The sequence below is a fragment of the Pelecanus crispus genome, chromosome 11 (assembly GCF_030463565.1).
Source record: "Pelecanus crispus isolate bPelCri1 chromosome 11, bPelCri1.pri, whole genome shotgun sequence".
NCBI classification, from domain to species: Eukaryota; Metazoa; Chordata; class Aves; order Pelecaniformes; family Pelecanidae; genus Pelecanus; species Pelecanus crispus.
Genome location: NC_134653.1, coordinates 5039395 through 5061301, shown reverse-complemented (window position 1 = coordinate 5061301; position 21907 = coordinate 5039395). Strand labels below are relative to the sequence as shown.

Sequence of the window (21907 nt, the reverse complement as noted above, 5' to 3'; positions counted from 1 at the left end):
ATGCAAGGCCACAGTACTTCCTTCCAAGACGCAAATCTTATATTGCAAATCTTCTATCCGCAAAGCCCAGCCTACGCGCTTTGATAGTGAAGTCAGTTTTGCAATGCAAAAAGCAGGCAAAACCTGTGCAATTAGGACTCATTAATGTAGCAGGTTGCTTTGGGTTTACTTGCTCTGCCAAGTAGGAGGCATGCTGATGCGGTGACCTTACCTGATGAGGAGGGACCCAGATGGCTGGCAGCTGCTCTAGCCAGCTCAGGTCACTGTGGGTGCTGCTGCAGATTTTAGAGGAGACCTTTTCCATCTGGGCTATTATAAGACCCTATCATAAAAAACCACCTTTCCAGGTGGGGTCTTGCAGGGCATTTTGACATTTGTGTGTATCACTGAGCAGCCTTCAGGTAAGCATGTCCACTGCCTGTGGTTGAAATACACAATTAACGACAATTTGGTTTTTAGGATGAGCAGAAGGAAGTGCCAAGTCACACAGTTCATGCCATTTCTCTCCTTGCTGCTTTCCTAGATGAAGGACTGTGGGATATGTTTGTGAAGGACATCCCTCGCAGTGCTACCTCCTACACAGTCAGCCTGGACAAACTCAAACAGGGTGTGACCTATGAATTTCGGGTGGTGGCTGTCAATGAATTTGGCTATGGAGAACCAAGTGTTCCCTCTGTGGCAGTATCAGGTAATCATGGATTTTTTAAATTATCTTTTCCAATGGAATTTCTTGGGGTTGGGGGGGAGGAGGGAAAAAAACCCAACCCAGATTCTCTGGCTGCAACAAATAATCAAGGTCAGCTTGTTTTCACTTGTTGTAGGATAAAATCAGAGTGATACAGTGGTGAATCAAGGCTTGTTATTACAGTATGCTTTACTCCCAAGAGCAAAAATGTGTGTGTGCCATTTTTAAGTTTGACAAAGAATCTTCTCAGGAATTTCATGCGTGTTTATATGTAAGATCTCTTGCCCTAAGACTAATTTACACAGTCTATAATTTGTTTGCTTTTTCTCCTTTCCTAGTCTGTTGTTTTGTTTACTCTGCTTCCTTCTTTTTTCCCAGGGTTCTCTGATAAACATTTTCTGTGTTATTTTTGTAATTAGCTCTCAAAAATATAAAAGTCTAGTTTCACAAAATTATTCCTGATATCCTCTGTGCTGGCAGTTCCAGTACGGTGCGATGCCTCCAGTCCCCTTTCATCAGAACAGCTCATTGGTGACGTTCTCGGGCTCTTCCCACCCTCCCTGCTCTCTTGTGCTTATTCTCAGTAAACAGGGCTATGGCCTAAACATGCTTCCAAAATCCCTTTGAGCAGCCAGGCACTCTGGTTTTCTGAAGGAACCTGAATACCTCGAAAAGCAAATTCCACTCAGCTTGCCACATCGGCGCAGCTCAAGTTCAGTGGCGTGTTGTGAAGTGGGAGAGCTTGCCCTCCTGGAAGCTTTGCTCCGGTCTCCTCTTACCCTTGCAGAGACAGCTGCACTCCAGGTTGCTTTTGAGCGATAGGTTTCATCCTTGCTGTGTCAGCAAAGACAGACAAGAAGAATAAAAGAACCTGATAAAGCGGCTTTGTGATTCAAAATTCTGGAGAGTCCTGAGAACCTGGCAGTGCTCCAGTGTCTGGAGTGGCTTTTATCTCTTTGCTCCTCCAGTGAAAAGCATAAACACCATTCAATGGTTACCCAGCAGGCAAGAGTAGTAAATGCTGCTATCACCATCACGGCTCTGTTTGTCCTTACACAATTAACCACTTAGCCTGTGAGAGCTGTCTATGGATTTCAGTATGAGTGCTACCCTTGCTTTTCTCCTTCAGGACAAGGGCATAGACAACTCACTTCAAACACCAAGAGCCAGTGTTTTTCCTGTCTGTGGTTTCACAGAGGCTATAACACAATGCAAGGGGTCAGTAATCATGTCAGTCTTCCCTTTCCTGGAAGACATTATTCCTCTGAAGCTGGGCATGCAGCTCCTTGTGATGCTTTTTGTAAATAAACCGGTTGTTTGTAAGTTCTCCACTTGAACAGAACTATTTAATTCACCTCCTTTTGATGCTTCAGTGTTCATCTCAAATTGCTGCATGAAAGTAAGAGGTTTCCGTTGAGATTCGCAGTCATAAAAGTATAAAGCATTTTAGGCTGGCCACTTCAGCTAGCACAGGGAGGTATAAATTACACTGAATCTGCTCAGCCCAGCATGGCTTGTGCAGTTTGCCTTTAGGACTTTATTGGCCTGGACTGGCCTCCTAGCAAAGAAAGATCGTAGCTACTTTTCACTGCTGCAGAACACCCAGTGATCTGGAACAAATTTGAGCTCATATCATCAGGCTTACAATGGACTTGTGTTTCGATGCAGGGCTCAGGACAGTCGGGGAAAGAGAGTTCCTGGGTTCAGTCAGTGGTAGTGAGGGGTTGAAATTGGTCTCCTGGCATCGCCCATTCCTACCAGGTGTTCTTCTACCCTATGGACTACAGGGAAATTATATACAACTGTTGGCTTGTGCTCCAGTGGTAGCATTTTTTCACAAAACTGAGGGATGCTGGCAAAGACATTATCACCGCAAGAAAATAACAATACTTATTACTTTAAACCAAGGCTGGCAAGATTAACTCTAGAATGGGGAAGTTAGTATCATTTTGCGTCTCCAGTTGAGGTCAAATGGGGTGAAATTACTTGAGATCACACAAAATCCAGGGAACTGAATTGATACCCATGTGCTGCACATCAGGCTTGGCTAAGCTGATGGGGAAGCAGTATAGAGTAGCAGTGAATGTTGGAAGTTAGAGTTAATGGGGGTACTGAAAGACACTAAACCAAGTCTACTTTGTTCCCTGGCACTAACTGTATTTTTTCGAAGAGCCACTGAGCGGCAATTTTGGCAGGGCAAGGCTCTTAAAAAGTGGAATAATCGTGGGTTATGACAGATATATCAGTAGTTCCTTTGACCCGGAGAGTACTAAGCGTACTGCAGTAGTCAAAAAATGTAGGTGTGCGGAGCTGTGGGAAGAAACACCTCTCTCTCCACTTGGTGATAACTTCTTAGCTAAGGGGTTCTGGAGTGCTGCTCTGGGTGTGTGAAAGATGCTTACGGAGATGTTGGAGCCGTGATATTCTCCTGCTGTCTTTGCCATCTTAGAAGCATCAGCAAGCCCCTTGGAAGTGTGACTGCAGAGTAGACTATGTTACCTCCTTTGAACACCTCTCTCTCCTGAACACTATTATAGATGCATCATTCACTGTGGAGAAGAGGAGAAAATTTTGAAGGAGCATAAAGAGGAATTGTTATTTGTTTCTTGCTCTTTCAGCACAAACAGAAGCCCCTTTCTATGAGGAGTGGTGGTTTCTGCTGGTGATGGCTCTCTCAAGTCTGATCCTCATCCTCCTGGTGGTGTTTGCATTGGTCCTGCATGGCCAGAGCAAGAAGTACAAGAACTGCAGTACAGGTAAGATATCAGCTCCGTGCTGTGTGCACACTCTCAAGAGCTGTGGGAATTAGAAATGTCTTCCCTTTGAACCCTTGATTCAATCAGTGTGGACTCTCTTTATAGGTATTTTGTCTGGCAGAAGACTCAGATCTTTTTGCTGTCTGGTTTGGTAGAAATGGCTTTTGCCTATAGCCATACTGGGCCAAGAGTGCCAGATCTTATCAGGTTTTGGATGCTAACCAGCCATGGGCTTGGATAGGACAGCATCTGGAAGCCCTAGGGACTGTAGCAAAAGCCAAGGAGTCTGGGTCAAATGCTTGGCAGAAGGCCACAAAAAAGGAGTGATCTGAGGCTTCATTTAGCTTTGTCATCATTCCCTGATAGATGGGGAGAAGCAGAAAGATTCTGCTTTTCCATGGCTGTACCCAATGCAAATATTCTAGGTCTGTATGTATGAGGACTATATCGCAACTCCTTTATATTGTGTGCCCTGCGTCTTGCATACATTCCATAAGCCAAGCTGCAGTTGCTGGGCTGGGGGCCAAGCAGCTAGGAGGTGTCTTGGTTACCTGGACCTGTTAGACTTTAACGCCTAGTGAACAGCAAGCTTTGAATTTTTCTTTAGTTACAATTTTTACTAGTCTCCTTTCTGAAAGGAAACAGGAGCTACCTGCTCTATAACTAGGAATGTTAAAATAGTCCCCTTTCAAAACGCCTAGTTCTTGAACTCTGAACACTGTTTTTACCTTTTCTTCTCCTTACATGATGAAGTCCTGGAAGGGTTGTTCACATGAGTGTTTCTCTGACCTCCAGCAAGAAATTGCTCTGGTGCCAGGAGGTGCCAAAAAAGGCACATTAATGAGTAGAATCAGGTGGATGGGTCTTCGTACTACCCGTTCTAAGGCATTAATGTAATGAAGGAGTCTTCCAGGCAGTATTTAGTAATTCAGTCCCAAAGTGACGATCTTTTCTTTCTTTATAATTCACTTCTAACAAGTGTTAGAGAATCAGATTTCAGTCCCATGAGATATAAGATGTATGAATACCATGGCATTTTACCAAGTTAATACTGTTACATATTTGTATGCATAGCTCACAGGAAATCTCTCCTCTTCTTAGTTTTTCTCTGTTTGGGGGACAGACATGAAAAGACAGGTCTGACCCGTACTGTCAGATGTCAGTGTTCACGCTGAGTCTTAATGTAGCACTGAAATTGAAGCCGAGGATAAAGTACCTGTCGGCTGCAAAGTGGCAATATGCAACCAGTCCTTCTCCCCGGGACATGAGCTGAGCTCACACCTTTGGGATTACAAAGAATGAGCGTGGGAGAGAATAAGGTCTTGCTATATTTGATCACAAGAAATAATATACTTTGCTGTATTTTCCTTCTTCTGCCAGTCCCCTGTCCTTTTCCCTGCCTTACATTGTCCGGTGATTTCTCACATCTGTATCTTATCCTCATTACCGCTGTGACATCTTTTTCCCATTTGCTATCCACTTACCCTTTCTCTTGATTTCTTTCCTGCCTTTTTTTTTTCCTCCTTTTTCTCTTTTTCTGCCTTTCCTAGTTTTACTTTCTCTTGCTTTGCTTCAGTCAGCATGAATGGGATTCACAACACTTGTTTTAGGGCATCTTCAATGGCCACCTGAATTGGTCACCTCGTTTCTATTTATAGTCAAAAGACAAGAATAAGCTCTTTTGCGGCACAGTTCATCTGCGCTCTTTTAGATACTTACCTCCAGATGAAATGTATCCATCCATGACCTCTCCTTTCCCTTCTTTTGGCTATTTCTGCCAGTTGACACTCCTGACAAGATCCTCTCCTCCACTCTGATTGTTCTCATTTGCCAGTAAGAAAGGTAAAGAGATTTGCAAATAATTAATGATGTCATAAAAAACAAAGAAGGAAAAGTTAGCTCTTACAGTTGTATTTGGGGGAAAAGTGCCTTTGTTTCAGCTGAATCTTTCATTGCCTGGCTCCAGGTAAAACCATCTCCAACGTGGAAGAGTCGGTCACCCTGGATAATGGAGGCTTCACTGCTCTGGAGCTCAACAGCAGACACCTGAACATCAAGAGCACCTTCTCAAAGAAGAATGGAACCAGGTAAGAATCTGGGAACACCATGCTCTTCAAAATGGCTTTTTATCTAGTTTCAAGCAACTGTTGAATAGGCAAAGGGGAGAGACCATTGTCTGGAGGATGTATGGAGGACGTCAGCACCCAAGTCACTGTCCTAGGCTGCGATGCTGGCTTCTAAGCATGATTTAATTGTGTCATTTCAGAGAAATTATAACATCCCATACACTCACCCTTTACATTTCCTAGGTCTCCTCCTCGCCCAAGCCCGGGGGGGCTGCACTACTCTGATGAGGATATCTGCAACAAGTACAATGGAGCTGTGCTGACCGAGGGCTTGGGCCTGAACGAGAAGCCCTTAGAAGTGTCGGAGTCAGAGGTAAGGGTTTGTCTTTGCCTCGCCAGATGTTGCCCAGTCACCACAGACATTAATTTCCCTGATGAATTATGGCAAGTCTTTGAAGTCCCAATCCCATGCCTGCATTATACTGTTTTGTCATTGTTGATCTGTCTCAGGGACTTTAAAATGTCTGATTGAATAGGCTGTTCTCATCACATCTTAAAATTAAAATGTCAAAAGAAAAAGTGACAAGCAGGACCCAGCCACAGCAGATTCCAGACCTGGCCTTGGTAAATATTCATGGTTTTCTAGTGTTATATAGAAAGGCAAGTGCAATCGTCAGCCAGTGTGTGCTGATCTCCCTGGTAAGGAGTTGTACATCCCCTTCTGCCTGTGGGCTGCAAACCTGGAGCACTTTTGAGAAGATGCATATATGCTGCAAAATAACCAGCTGGCTAGTTATCTAGATGAGGTTGAAGGTGGGATGGACTTTGGATTGCTGCACTGACTGAAGTATGGGATGTGGCTTGAAGTTTTCACAGTGCCTTTTTTAGACAGCTGCAGCAAACACGAAGATTTGGAAGAGTGATCTTGAGTGGTGATAACTGCTGCCTCTGTTACAGAGGGAGTAAGTGGGGAATGAGTAACCTGGCAGGGAGCACATGGCCATGGCTGTGAGAGCCCAGCATTCAGGTTTCTGAACACCCCAGCCCACAGCCTTAGTCTAACTCAAGAGGAGCCTTCTGCTCATGTTGCCTTTAGATTCTGTTCTCCAAGGAAGGTGGGTGTATGCCGGCATTATCCATCTGGCAGTGCTCCATCTTATGTCTTATATCCCCTTTAAGAAGAAAGAAAGTGCTTGTCGTCTGTAAAAGCCCAACAGTGGCCAGGGTGAATAGACAGACTTCAAGGGATATCCAGAAAGGTAAATCTGTCTCTAAAATTGTATGTTGTCAGCTGAGATCCTGACGAATCTGAACTGACAGCGCAAGAAGCGAGCAGTGGGCCAAACCACTCCAAACCTGACCCTTCTAGCAAGAATAAATCAAGAGCAGCAAGTAGTGAAAGAAGATGACAGTTTTCATCTGTAGCTTTTCTGCACCTGCAGCTACAGCTGCTTTTCCTGGCTACCTACCTCTCACCTCCTGTTAATTACCACGGACAGCCTGCTGCTTTGTGCTGCCCTGCGGCCGACCCGTCGTGCAGGCAGCTTTCCTTGGTGTAGCTCAAGCTGCCGTCTACGCAATGCACAAGCGTTACCCTCCAGATTAAACACATAGTGCTTTGGTCATGTCACTGTAACAACCCAGCATTAAACCTGTCATTAAAACAGTTTGCTGAGCATGATCATGAATTTAGCGCTGGCACCTTTTTGACATTAATTTCAATGCCCCATGTGGTATTTCCTGGTAATGCGCAAAAGTCTGCTTGTAGGGTGTCATTACTGCCTTCTACATGCACTGTTTGTACAACATAGAAGAAAGTGATTTTTTTTTTTTTTTTTCCTCAGGCTATTATTAATATTATTTATTTACTGTGTATTGCAGTCAAGTCTGAAGGTCTCAGTTGAGACTGTAGTGTTCTTGTGAATCTGTGTGTGCATGTGAGTATGTGAACAAAATATGCCTCCTTTTTTTCCTTGGGGCTTAGATATGCAGCCCTTCTGTATAATGTCTTTGATGCTTGGGTGTTTTTTGTGGTGGGGAGTGCTTTTAGGCGTGAAATGTTAATAACGCTCCCAGTAGAGGTAGCAATAGAGAATGCTGCCTTTCAATCAGCCTGAAAATGCTGTTTACGATGGCTGGTACAGACAGGAGGTGAGGGTGGGTTGGGGCAGAGGTGGGTATAGATGTTTGATCACTCTCTTTTCAAGTATTCCTGTACCTATTAGCTCTTCCTGTTTGTCTTTTCTGTTCTTTTTGTTTCTACTCTCAAAGGAGATCTTAACAGACAAGCTGTGTTTTCTGAGAATTTCAGAAATTCCATCTCTCTTAGCCGGCAGAAATGTTTCCCACTATATGAAGAGTTAAAGATACCTTTTTATATAAGAGCTCTACACAGGTTTGGTCCTCTGCAGCAAAGGGGGTCCTGACGTTTTCCTCTAATACATCTCTGCGTGGATCTCGGATGCCACTTAATACGATGCACGTAAGGGCAGGCAGGGCCAAAAATTGTGCTTTTGCTTTCAACCTGCATGTCATCTTGTTGCTGCTTAGTCTTACTCCCGTTGCCTGAGGTGTCAAGTTTTTATATGGAAAAGAAGGAAGCTCACTGGCTTCAAGTCTCATGGGGTTTACTGAACATGAAGAAGTCTGCAAGAAACTCTCAGGCTGACTGACTGCACTTACAACACAGCTGCCTGGAAGCCTTCCTCCGAGCTCCCTCCTGATGAGAAAAGCAAGAGAGAAACAAAGAAAATCAAGCAGACCAAGCAGTACTCTTAATATTCATAAATCAAGTGGTTAACTTACTCCATGTCATGAAAGCCAAGCACCAGTACCGTTAATGAGGTTAAAGTAGTTTAATTGGCAGGTATGGAGCAAGAGAGTGCTAAGAGTGTAATTTCTAAATGATTAATAATAATAGGCTTTTAGATAATGAGTCAAGTGGACGAGGCTCTGGACAGATAATCTGAAGAAATTTGGTGTTCACCATATACAGAAATTTGACTATGTATCTGTGATGGCATCCAGCCATGGAAGAACAGTTTTATGGGAGGGGAGGGTGCTGTGTGTTTGTTTGTTTTCTCACGTGTCTTTGCGGTCCCCCAAAAACTATTGTCAGGAGATAATATTCTCACAGATTGCGCACGTTATCGGTCAGTGCTGAATGCTGGTGGTGCTCTGGTCTTCCCAGCTGCTCTCTGCAGTCTAACTGACTTTTGCTTTCTCAGCTCTGCAGGAAGATATTATAAATTTCCACTTACCACTTAATAGGGAATATGGTTTAATTTGTTTCCAATAAAGTTCTCCAATGATTTTGACAAGTTGGGCACCATGTGGAAACCAGCTGCAGGCGACACGTTAAATAAGCAAGGGTTCCCGTGTCCGGAGAAATCTTTTTGCATAGTAGGTTACCTTGTCTCTTTTACAGCATATTCATTTCATGTCAACCAAAAGATACTGCTGCCACCTACAATTTTAGAAACAATCTCATAAGGTTGTTTCTTATGCAGTCACTTTAAAAAAAAAAAAAAAAAAAAAGAAAAATAATTGGAACTATTTTCAAATTTTCCATTGACTAAGCTAGCCAGCTCTGGTCGCTGACTTGACTCTGAACAGCACTTGTGCATTTCGTGCTATCAATATAATACTTAAATAGTCTCTCATTTTCTGTATTTGTTGTTTCATAGGCATCCATGCACCTTTGGTTGACAGTCTGTAATGTCACCGCACACCCAATCATGCCCCAGCCTATGGAGGTTTCCAAGGTAACAAAGCCATAGTCGCATGGAAGGGAGAAAACTGAAAACAAAATAAAAATCCCTGCGGCATTTCTATTTACTCAATAGTTTAAAAACCACTAAAAAGTAATCCTCTATTATAAGCTGTCTGTATTGTCATGCAAAACAGGTTTATCTTGCTACTCCTTCATTTTCGTCAGGGCAGAGAGGGATGTGGGACAGAAATTTAGAGAATTCCTTGCTGGTAAGGGTGGTTATTGGTACCTTCCTCAGAGCAGACCTTAGAAGATACTTTAGAAACATGGATGGAACAGTCAGTTCCTGCCGGTTCTGAAGGAAACACAAAGAAAACACGTTGTATCGACACTAACAAGTAGGTTTTCCTTTCCAGCATCAGTGCTAATGATGGTGAAAGGCTGAAGTTAGCGCAGCTGTATATGTTTCATGAAAGTGGCTTCTGAAAGGCACTGGCCTTATTTACACCAAATTAGTGTTCTCTTTCAGTTGGTATAATGGGCTAATTAGTGGATAGATTATCAGCAGGTGGTATTGGTTTAGATTCCTTCTTTCTGTTCATGGCAAGTCCAACTGACACTGTAGTTCAAATGGCAGCAGCCCATCTAAAAGTGTTCCCAGTATTTCTCCTCTTTATTATGTTGACTTCTGGCAATCTCAGAAGAACTTGGCTTAGGTACAGAAATTATATTAGTTTTGTGGGCGAGTATTTTTCTGCTAGTGATGGACAGAAATCAAGTGACTGCATCAGTATTATACCTATCAAATCATGTGTCAGTCTTCTGGATACAGCTTCTTCTCAGCATTTCTTCTTAGAGCTTTCCAGCCTTTTAGTTGTCTTTGTGTTTCTGTATGTCTGGGTGGTCATCAGGAAGGCCAGTAAGGAGCCACTAGAAGTTTGTGGGTTTTTTTCTCCTTATGCTGATGACACCTCAGCTCAGCTGTGATCCATCTTTTCAGCAGGGGCTTGTTTCTTTGGGGGGTGGCTGAGCATGTCCAAGTCAGTAGGAGTGATGGTGGATTGGAGAAGGAGTCAGAAGACATGGCAAGGGCAGTGGTAGCGTTGTGCCTTTGATGGAGGGAGCACATCCATGATAACTAGAGGAGTTCACACCTTCAGGTGCTGCTACTGGTGAATGATCCATGACCACCTGCCTCTGCTCAGGATGTAAAGACTTTTCTTCTGGATGCCCGCATCATCCCCCAGCTTCCCAGACACTTTTTACCTTAACATTAGACGATGGAGCTACAGCAGAATGTTTGGAGATGTAAGCTGGTGCAAAGTGCAACACCTTGATTCTTCATAAGAACATAGGAAACCTGGATTTGGGGATCTTTTGGTCTGCAGGTAAAGTTGGTTGCTTCTGCAGCTGAGGACCAGCCTGCCTGAGCTATTGCTGCCTGCTGCCATGCTCTGCCATGGTGCCACATCTGCAGTCATCAGAGGAACTCTTGTTGGAGCCCCTTACAAAAACAGATAGGGCAGCACTGGCAGGACGTTCCCTGCAGCAATGCCAAGACTCTGGAGCTGCTCTCTGCACCCTCTGGCTGTGCAGTGGTCCAAATCTGGGGATATCCCAGACGTGCCGCAAAACCTACCCCTTCAGGAAGGTCTTTGGAGGGAGTCGGGTGTTGGCTTCCCGAGGCTGGCAGCTGGTGCAAAGGAGTTTTTCTAGGAGGTAGACTGGCTGAGTTCCTTCTGGAATAATTATTAAATGCTCGTTAGGGTTTTGTTGTAATATTAATTACGTGTCAAGGTACCTGAAGCTTTACATTCTTAAAATAATCAAAAGGTACATAACTCTGAAAGAGCCAAAGCATGGTTAATAGGGGAAGGGAAATTTTGCAAAGCTGTAAAGAGCTGCTTTGCTCAGACTTTTGGAAAACTCTGGGAAAAATTTCTCAGCCCTGTCCATCACTCTCTGTGCTGGAAAATGGGCATGAAATAGCATTGAAGCAGCTATCTGAGCAAAGAAGTGGGATGATGGATGCGGTGCCCTTTTCAAACGATGGTTCGCGAGGCATTTGAGGATTGTTCTTCAGAGACCATTAAAAAAGAGCTTTAGAGGAGGAGAGACTAGTTGTGTGGCAGACAGGATCAAGAAGGATGTGTTTGCTGTGTGGTGTCATAGATCAGAACAATACCAACCTTTTGAAACTAATTGCAGCAACTAACAGTGACGAGCTGCGCTTACCCATCTCTCTCTTGTATGTCTTAGGCAGCTACTACTTTGATATTTAATTGCCTTTAGAATCGGCTGTGCAGATTATCAGGGGGAGAAAAAGGAATAAAAGCTCTTGCCTGCTCAAACCAGAGATTTTGAGAGAAGGCATGAGATATGGAAATGACTGGTAAATGTTTGTGTGCTGTATGGGATGTGGCTGTTATTGGTGGGAACATTAGTGGGAACAGAAGGAAAATGTGCGCTTGGATACCATGGCCAAGGCTTTGCCGTGGTCTCTGTACTCAGAGGAGGTGTACGAGCCCTCTGTGATTCCTCCAGCTGTATCACAGCAGCAGTACTTCAGAGGAGGGGCAGATGCACAAAGCTTATCTGGTTACATCTCAATAGAGCTCCTGCTCAATATTTATATGAGCTTTGAAGCTATCCAGCCACTGTGCATAAATGTTTCAAGGGGTAAGATCCGCTCCGAACACAGGGCTGGGCCTGAGCCATCCCAAGAAAGCAACCCCTCCTGCCTGGCAGTTCTTCTTTTCCAGATTTTGCATTCTCTTTCTTCTGTCACCACTGGTTGTGCGCCTTGTTGTACCACCAATAATCAGCTGGAACATAGAGATAGACGTGTTTGCTGGAAAATAAAAAATGCGATTTTGCTTAATTCCCTTCCAGTGATATAAGTAACTTTCAATAGTTAACGGGGCTTGCAAGCCAAATCCAGGGTACTATGCAAGCAGCCTGGTCTGACCACCACAAACAACAGCACGTCTGGCTAACATGCATTTGCATGGAAGACATTCTTTCTGTCCTTGCATCAGAAGGGAGATTCTCAATTATAATTGCAATCTTTTTGATTATGTGATTGAAAGCAGTTGGTTTCCCTATGATGTCTCTACACTTCCCTGCATCTTGTGTCAAAAACAGGAACTCCTAGCTCCCACTGCAGCGTCCTGCAGTGAATTAGAAAGGATTTCTCTGGATCTCTTATCGCCAGCCTTTGTTGGGGGACACTCCCTCTAGCAGCAAAGCCTGGCTAAACCAGAGCACAGTGCTTTTCTACAGTCCAGCATGTGCTGCACTTGGACTACAAACCTTCCTACCCTAAAATTACACCTTCTGTCAGCTGGTGATATTAAACTTGTCTCTAATTTCTTTTAGAGTGGAACAGGCTAAATCATAGATGCTAATGGCTGATTTTTCCCCCCCCCTCCCTATGATGCTCCAGGCCACTGACTCAGATTATGAAGACGAATTGCCAAAGCACTCCTTTGTGAACCATTACATGAGCGATCCCACGTACTACAACTCATGGAAGCGGCAGCAGAAAGGGGTGAAGCACCCAGCATCCTATAGATATGAGGAGTGCGCCGCCAGCGAGACAGAACCCTATTTCCAGACTGTCATCACGACACAGAGCTCAGGAGGGGTGTACACCCCAACGGGACAGCCCGCGCCCGGCTCCCGGACTCCAGTGACAGGGTTCTCCTCCTTCGTCTGAGACGGGGCTGGAGGATACAGCCGAACCGCCGGCGGCACTCGGAGGGACCCATCGCAGTGACTGTGTGTGTGCGTGGCCGGTGCGGTGAACTGTGGGTAACTTCTCTATCAGGGTAGAAACGGATGGGAACACGAATGAGGCTGGGGTGTTTTTTTTTCTGAAGACAATCAACTCTAAAAATATGGAGCTGAACTAGCTGAACCTTTGTTTAAAAAAAAAAAAAAAAAGGAATTCTGAAAAGTGATGATTTTAACCACTTGTGAATAGTAGGGGTTTTTTAACCACTTTTTGTAACACTGCTTCAGGAAGCAGCTCCCATGCCCTTCTCTTCCCTCTTTCTTTCTCTCCCCTCCTCCTGTCCCCCCGTTTCCAAACAAGGAGGTGAATTCCCTAGATGCAATGACTGACTTTGTGATGTGATTTGAAGAGAAAACATAAAACCTCCCAGGCTCCTTTTTCTTCCTTTTTCTTTCTCCTCTTTTTTTTTTTTTCTTTTTAATTTTTCCCTGTCATCAAGGTCAAGTAGGAAAACATAGAAAAGGGACAAATTTTTATGTGAAAAGCAGACACCTCCTCTCTCCTCATTGCTGCTCCCCACATTAGGAGCACTGGCTGATCAACTTAGGCTCAGATGTGTCACTCTGTCTGCTCTAGGCTCACTACTGGTGCATTTATACTGAATTATGACCTGCTTTTCTTTCTTGTTCAAATGGGACCTGCTGCATTCTTTAAATATTCCAACTCCAGGGCCTTTAGAAGAGGAGATGGCTCAAAAGAGCACTGGAGGCAGCAGTAGATGAAGCAAGTGGGAAGAATTCAGATGCAAGGTCAGTTTATTTTTGGTGTGGCTCTAATCCTCCCTCGTGGACTGCATGTGCCGTTTGAATCGGTCATTTTTTAAAAGTCAAAGGACACAACCCAGCAAGCCAGAGGAAACTTCAATTAAGATTGCAGTAACAAGCTAGAGAGTTGACTAATTGATGAGGTTTTTGATCATCAAAGTTATCCTGCCCTGTCAACAGAAGGTGAGCATCCTTTCTCATCCAGACTCTGCGGTGCTGCTTATTGGTCTGTAAAAGAGTATATGGTAGCTGGGTTGGTTTGATTATATTTTTTTTAATACAAAGACATGTCATACAGACAGGGTGAGTTCTGGTGTCCACAGGTGCCTTTTATTGATTCTTCAGCTTCATATCTGGGAGAAGCAACAAAGTGTCTCCAAATAAAGCTAACCAGGTTTTTCAAGCATTAGGGACATGAATTACCTTGTGCACGTTTACAGGCTGCTTTGTGCACTTGAAGCTATGGCCTTTGGACAGAAAAGAGGGGACTTTTAGTTTATTTTCCATCCTTTTGTATAGCTCCCTTTTTGTTTCCTTCTTTTCTATCCTTTTCCTGAGTCTGTCATGTTTAGCAGCAAGTTGTTTACTCACAAGGAAGTTGTCAGGTGTTTAAAGAGTCCAAGCAACAGCCCTGGATCACCAGACTTTTTACCACAAGAGTTTGAAAGGTGAATTTGGAAGTAGGCAAGTCTTTGCCATGCCAGCGTCTGGCGTTTGCTACCAGGTGGATATAGGTCAGCCAGGAAAACTGGTATCCTGCTGCTTGATAACGTCACATCAGGGCACATGTGGGCACTGTTATTATTGCAAATTCTCCCTGTCCTCTCTGGAGGGATGCGGGACAGCTGTGGCACTGGGTGGTGGTGTCTTCAAGGCAGGTTGTTGAAACCAACCTGGCGTTGATTACGGTGGCTGCCTGTTCCTGCCCATGGGGGCTGGTTAGAAGTAGCCTGGTGGCACCTCACCTGAACAGGTGAGGTCCAAGGGCAAGCTTGACCCTGCTGTCATCTTTCTTCTTGGACAGGGCAAACAATCTCAGAACTGCTTTTACTCTTTGGCACTGCCTCTGAGCACTGCTGCTCTTGGTGCATACAGATTCTGGATAGCTTTGGCACCCAATTGCTGTTCCTCTCCAAAGGCTCCGGAAAGAAAAAGTTCAAAACCAAAAACTCCAGTGGGTGTGTTTAAGGGCTTTTGAGTTTGGGATAATGATCCACAGCTCATTAGATGGCAAGGGATGTGCAAAGACACGGGCTTGAGCCAAAACCCTATGAGCCATCCCCCTCTCTGCACCTGGATAGGATGTGTGTGGGATGGAGAAGGGGCTCCAAAGAGAATGATGTGGAGCTTGCTGTGAAGAGGAATGCAAAGCAAACAAAAACCCCACTGCCTTCTGTGCACTTTGACTGTTCTCTTAAGCCATATGAACTTTGCTTTAATTACTGACCTGACAAAAATTTGTTTGCAGTCTTGAGTTTTTTGTTTCTTAGGCAAAATTATCCATGTGACTTTCTGATTTGTTTTCTTTCTCCTTTGTTATTTCCTGCATCAGATTACATATTTTAAACACCTTGTTTTGTATACATGTGACATAGCAATGCAATTGCTGTTGGAGTTTTCATGGCGCTTATCCAACAGGTATGAGAGGTAGTGCTACAGGAGGAGCGTTTCAAGGACCACTAAGGACTTAGGGATGTAGATTAGTAGAAAGTAGATCAAACACCGAAGAGCTTACTCCAAAGGAAAGCATAGCGCGAGTAGCTCCATGTCTCCTGAATATTGCCAGTTCTGAATTGGTGTAAGGTGTGGTTACTCCCTGGGGCTGATCTGATACCACATTGAGCAAAAAAGCAAGGAAACCATGGGGAATAAAGGAAATGGACTCTGTGGCCACTGCTCCACTGAAGGACAACATGGGGAGCAGCATGATCTAGGCAAAGTGAGAAGAGGCTATTCCTTTTTTCTCGGAGGCATCTGCAACTAAAAAACTTGAGCTTGCCGAGGGCCTGCTGAGTTGGCTGTGTGGCCCTTTTCTTCTGACTGCTGCCAAAATAACGGGTTAGGTGTGATTCCTTTAGGACCTGTTGATCTCGAACAAAGGTATTTCTGTTCCATTGCAGCCCACACTATTGTCACTCAGTTTTGTTTTGTTTAGGAGTTGGCTTTTCTTACATGGGGGTTTATTTTACTTAGGCAATTGCAGAGCGTGGAAGTGCACTGCCCTGCTCACCCCTAAGACAAGCACAGGATATGTGTTTCGCTGCCCAGGATCCTGTATAGCTACGTGCATGATGCCTGTGCCTTCTTGTTAGCATGCTGTACTTGTAAATATGATTAATGGGTAGGTTTTATTTACCTCAGATATCAGGTAAATTGTTCTATCTGGAAGGAAACACTCCATCAGTTAGCAAGAAAGCTCTCTTTCATACCTGTAATCTTTAGGAATCACAGCCTTGAAATACGACTTTTAAACATTAGCTGTCATGTTACAATAACTTCACCCATCAAATCCACTTCTGTTTCCATCTTCCTGTTTAGAACAGTCTTGAAAAATGAAGGCTTATATTTAAAAAGCCTTCTTGGGATATTTTATTTGTATTTATTTATTTACTTTCCCATGTTTCTCAGGTCTCTTGGTGGCTGTTACTAAAAAATAAAAACAGTGCCATGAAATGACCAAGGGAGACATTTCAGGGAACGGTTTAATAGGAGCTCATTTTTCATGCAGTAGCCATGGAAATATCCCATTTCCTGAAGGAAAAAAGTGCCCAAGTCTTCACCCCCTCCCAGGTCTGAGATGGCACCAGCCACCACCGTCAGTGATGCCCCCGGCACTCCCAATGGCACCGAACCTCAGGTTGTCCCTGTCGTAAATCCCATGCAAAAGTGCACGAGTGAAGGAGCTGCCCTGTTCCAGCCCACTCTACATGGAATCATAGAACCATGGAGCATTTTGTCCTGCAAAAGCCCGTGTCACACATGGTGTGCCCCCCACCCTTGCCGGTGCCTGACCGGTGCTGCTCGGGTGCGAGCAGCAGCAGTGAGAAGGGACAGGAGAGGGCACTGTTTTACTTTCACCAGTGACAAGCTCTTGGTCCCCACCCTGGGAGTCACCGTGTGAAACCCCTTCGTGGGGAGGGCAGGGAGAAGCAAGAGCACAGAGAGCAAAGGGTTGCATCAGCATTTACTAAAGGAATCACACTGCGGCCAGCAATCCCACTTTTGGAAGCAGTTGGCATTACTGGAGAGAAGAAAAAAAACATACAGAAAAAGAAACTAATCCATTACCCAAAAGGATTTTTTTTTTCCCTCCTCATTTTGAGTGTTAAAGCCAGTTACGCTTTGCAGATGGGCCAAGATCTCATTTTTTCTGTTTATACCCAGGTCTCTGCCAGAAGCTGCTGTAGCAGTTGTGTAGAATAAATATCCAAGTCTGTCTGGACATGGGGATACATTTATTATCCTTGTCATTGCTTCCCTCAAGAAATCCATTGGGTCATCCAAAGATTGTCCTATCTGCTCTCCAAAAAGGGAGGAGAGAGCGCTGTTTATACATACAGAGCACCAGTGTCTTCTCCCACTTGCTGTTTTCAGATAAGCAGGGCAACTTGTTTCAGAAAAAATCCTTTTAGAAAAGGAATTGATTGGGAAACTTAAAAAAAAAAAAAACAAACCACCAGAAAAACCTCCAAAACCAACCGCCAGAAAGATAACCTTTGGCAGGGCCATTAGAAATCTTGAAGTCCTAGAAACCTGTGACATGTATGGTCCCAAGACCTCCTATCTTTAGTGATCTCCTTTATCAGTAGCAGCCAGGAGGGCACATGCAATGAGGGGTTCTAGTTGGAGAGGAAAAGCCGTCACAGAACAGTTGCTGGATGGGCAGGGTTTACTGCAAACAGCTTCATTCAACCCAGAGTTCCTGCTAGTTCAATCACATTTCTTAGGTTGTTTTTATAGGGTTTTGCCAGCATGTGTGGAGTCCGTACATCATCATGGCATTACTGGAGGTCACGTGGGGAGCAGTGTGTTGCTGTGGTGCTTACACAAAGCCACGTGCATGACGAGGTGGTTGTACGGTATCTGTTGAAACCTCCTTACGGACAGCCACCCTTGAATTAGGAGCACATTCACCCCAAGACTGAACATGGTGGGCTGGGGGTGGGCCTTAAATGGCTCCACCTGACAAGTCCCTTCGGTTCGTTGTATTCCTGTATTCCATTTCTTCACCTCCACATCTCCACCCCCAGCCGTCCCAGACAAATAAAGCTGGCTTGTACTTTGTGAAGGTGTAAAGTTTGCTGCCCCCGGTAGTAGAGAGCCACAGCCGATAAGCACACACATAACACATGGGACAGGTGAGATTTGTTTGAACAAGGAGTGAAATACCACTGGGACTTGAGATTCAGGCTCTGACTCAGAATTTTAACTTCTCAAAGCTGCAACCTGCCCATTTTAAGTGGCCCTGGAGCCTCAAGACTTGGCAGAAAACTCATTATTTTGATGCTGTTTGATCACTGTGCACTTTCTTGGGGCTTGAATCACTGGATATAGAAACTGGAGTGGGGTTACAGAGCTTTATTGAAGTGTTTTCCTATTTATGTCAGATTCTCTAGATCTGGGAATGAAACCTTTCTGCTAATGAAACGTGGTGGTGTTCTGCAGGTGGGGCACCTGGGCAGTGCCACCAGCGTTCCTCCCTTGATGTCATTAAGCTCCTGGGCAGTGCTCTGATCTGTCACGGTGCAGCGGGAGCTCTTGGGTAGCAGAAAGATGCAAGGACGTGGTATTATGTTGAGTTTGTAGCTGGTCACTTTGCCACTCTCGGAATGGAGTCCATCCTCTGGTTTGGTATCTGCCGTCAGTTTAGGGGTAGGGCCACCTTACACAGCTGTGTTTGAGTTACCCTTCGGTGTACCACGGTTATCAGATCGTTGCTTTTACTTCAGTGTCTCCTTGGGGATTTGCCCTGGATTTTTGTTCCACACCTCTTGTTAGCCTCACCTTCACCACTCCACTATTTTATATGAGAAAGTTACTTCTTCTTTTGCAAACTTGCTTCTAATTAAAAGAACCCTTTTTGAAACCTGTGTGTCCTTTGTACATTTATTTTGGGGAGGGGAAAAAAATATTTTCCAGCCTCTTCTGTTGTTTTTGGCTTGAGGAAGTTTCTGGGTGCCTTGCCAGCATGCTCACGAGTTAGTAGCTCAGTTTGGTGACAATGTAACACGGGCTGAAATTCCTTACTGTTAGTTCTGGACTGTAAAATCTTATAATCCCCCGCTGCTTTTCAGCTAAAATGACATTCTCAAATAGTTTCCACCCAAAATTTGATCAGCCTTAAACATTTTGTTATTTTGTGGTGCTAAACTTCCTCCAGATCCTGAATACGGGAGAGTTGAAACCCATTCAGCTATGTAAACCCACGGGGCCGCCATTTTGTACACCTTCATCCCCTCGCAAACAGTATTTGTCCTCCCCTGCAGCATTGTAGCCGCCGTTAATCGGTTCCCACAAATGTGCTGATGTTGGGAGGTCAGACCGGATCCCAGCTGGTGGAAATCCGGGCAGCTCTGTTATTCCAGGGTGGTTGCTGGTGCTTTTCACCAGCTGAGTATCTGGCCTAGAGAAGTAAACTAAACACAGTCAGGTCGGCTGCAGCTCTGGTGGGAGAAATGAGGGCGAGAAATCAATGTTTTCCAAGTGGAAGAGGCGGGGGGGCAGGGGAGGGAGTCAAACTGCTAAGGAAAGAACTCGTATTCTCCTGTTCCTGAAAGGGATATTGTAAATAATGCAGTGTTGTGTAAATACCGGCAGCCCTCTGCGGCTGGTAGCTTGTAATAACCCAGAGGTATCAATGTACCCATTTTGAAGATGAAAATCCTCACGCCGTAGAATTTTGTGAACGAGACATTATTCTGCAAAATTGCCATAAGATGCAGAAGTGCTTTTTTGAGGTCATTCAGCTCCAAAGCGTATCATCCTCCCGCTTCCAGCCCTTGCTCTTCTCAGGATGTGTTTCCTCCGCACGTGGTTTTATGGTTAGGAGTGGAGCACGGACATAAACATGGGAGTGGATGGGAAATCTGCCATGGCATTCGTAGCCTAAACAATACAAGAGAAAACGGATTGGCTTCCCGCCCTGCCCCGAACAGCACAAGCAATGGCTTGACTGAATCAAGTAATCTGGGCTTTCATTACTGACCCTTTTCCTGCTATTTGTCTCATTTGTTTCCTCTTCTTTCCCTTGCGTTTTTGCTCCAGGGTTATTTGTTTTTCTCCTTGCTCCTTTTCTTTTTTTTTAAGCCTGCCTCTTTTTATTTTTTTTTCTTCTTCTCTTGCCTCGCCAATTGTTTTCATGTCAAACCTGCATTTCCCACAAAATCAAAAGGAACTTTATCGGAACACACATTTTTGTTGGGTTTTCGTTCACTTCCACTGTGCCCCAAGAAAAGGAGTCCTTTTGCTTTGCTGTCTTGTTTCCTGGGAAATACTGCAGGGCATGTCCCTCTAAGCCAAGGCACCCTGGCTGCTGACTTCCCTGGCTGGTAGAGACCTTCATTAGGTAGGCAATTGCCACGTCCATCACCGTTCGTTAACAAGTTAGGATAATCGGAAGTCAGATGAATCTGACGTGCAAAGTCATTCTGCGAAGTTTTACAAGGCACCTTTCTCAGCAGCGCTGAAACTGGTGAAGTCATTTGCACAATCAGAGAATCTGCACTTACTATGGTGAAACAAGCAACCGGCAAATTATCAGTGCTGATGGTGACAATTATGTGTCAGAGGAGGAAGCACCCAACGCCCACAATGTCATTCAAAGGTACTTCCCAGCATTGTGCAACTTCTTGGGCGTTCAGTGCACCATTCATGCTGATCTGGTTTGGATACGCACCCTAGCAAAGCAACCGTGCACGCAGTGACGCAGCCCTGAGCTTCTTGTTCTTCACCCTGATCCTTCATAATCTGAGTTCATGCAAATGCTTACACTTTGTGCACAGAACAGATGGTGCAGATAAGGCTAAAAGGCAAGTCTGGAAAAAAACATGCAATATAGCTTGGGGCCTCATGCCAAGAGTGATAAAATGCCTTACAAACACAGGTGACCTCACCGCAGCCCTGTCAGATTGGAAAGGATTAATATCCCTCTTTTGGTAGGAGGAAATTGAGGCACAGGCCAGCTTTGCCTGTGGGACCAAGCCACAGTTTGTGTGACTGGTATCAGTGTGCCCGAGCGGCCTCAACTGCAACTGTCCTCAGCGCAGGGCAAAGAAAACACATCTTTCTTATAAAACAGCAGGATGAGTTATTTTTGGGTCTCTATAAATTGTCTGTTTTCCAGCACTATCATTCATACGCTACCAGGGGAACATGACTGACCTAATTAGAGTCGAATTCCAGCAGTGCAAGACTCAACTTGTAAATACAAACTTTTTCTTTTAATTTTGGGTTATTTTTTTAATGTATGTGCAAGTGCATCTGATTGATTTAAACACCCCAGGGGTGGGGGGCAGGGGAGGAGCCGGGCAATTGGAGTCATCAGAGAAGCTGAACTGTGGAAAATTTGGGATGGAGCAGGGCAAATTTCCAGATTGATTTATGAGACTGTGACTTAATCTGCTGGGAGACCGTATCCTCTGGGATTAAATCTCACGTAACCTGATGGAAATTATGAAACGTTTTACCCCCCACCATGGAAAGGACTAGCAGAGGAAGGATTCAGCATTGCAGTCCTCCATCCAGCAAAAACCATTCAGGGTGATCAATGAAGATATTTTCATTGATCTTTAGCTGTCTCTGCACTACAGAAGAAATTAAAGAGGTAAGAAAAAGATGCTAGTTTTCAATGAAGCCCATTTCATGAAGCAAGTAAGGGTTAATCCAACCAGCCAAAAGCCTGGCTTTAGTTGCTATAGAAAATCCTCCCAGTGAGGTTGAGTGAGAAGCCTCCAGCCATACCTGCTGGGTTTCTCAGGAGGGACTGTGCCCAGGCATGCCCGGGATGGCTCGGATCCAGCACCCACTGATAGGGAGCCCGCAATGCTGAATAAATCACGAGCTAAACAGCTTCATCCTTGCCCTTAGTCCACGTGCAGGATGTGCCCTGGAAAAAATAACCACAGCCCAG

General features: G+C 44.7%; 1 protein-coding gene across 1 annotated transcript in view; it reads left to right on the top strand.

The window, feature by feature from the left end:
- Positions 1–12937, top strand: part of SDK1 (sidekick cell adhesion molecule 1) — a 417731-nt gene extending 404794 nt beyond the window's left edge. Inside the window, exons 41-45 of the mRNA XM_075718433.1 lie at positions 524–688; positions 3304–3441; positions 5408–5528; positions 5751–5880; positions 12665–12937. Coding sequence (XP_075574548.1) covers positions 524–688; positions 3304–3441; positions 5408–5528; positions 5751–5880; positions 12665–12937 — 827 coding nt within the window. The remainder of the gene's footprint in view (positions 1–523; positions 689–3303; positions 3442–5407; positions 5529–5750; positions 5881–12664) is intronic.
- Positions 12938–21907: the final 8970 nt, after the last annotated feature.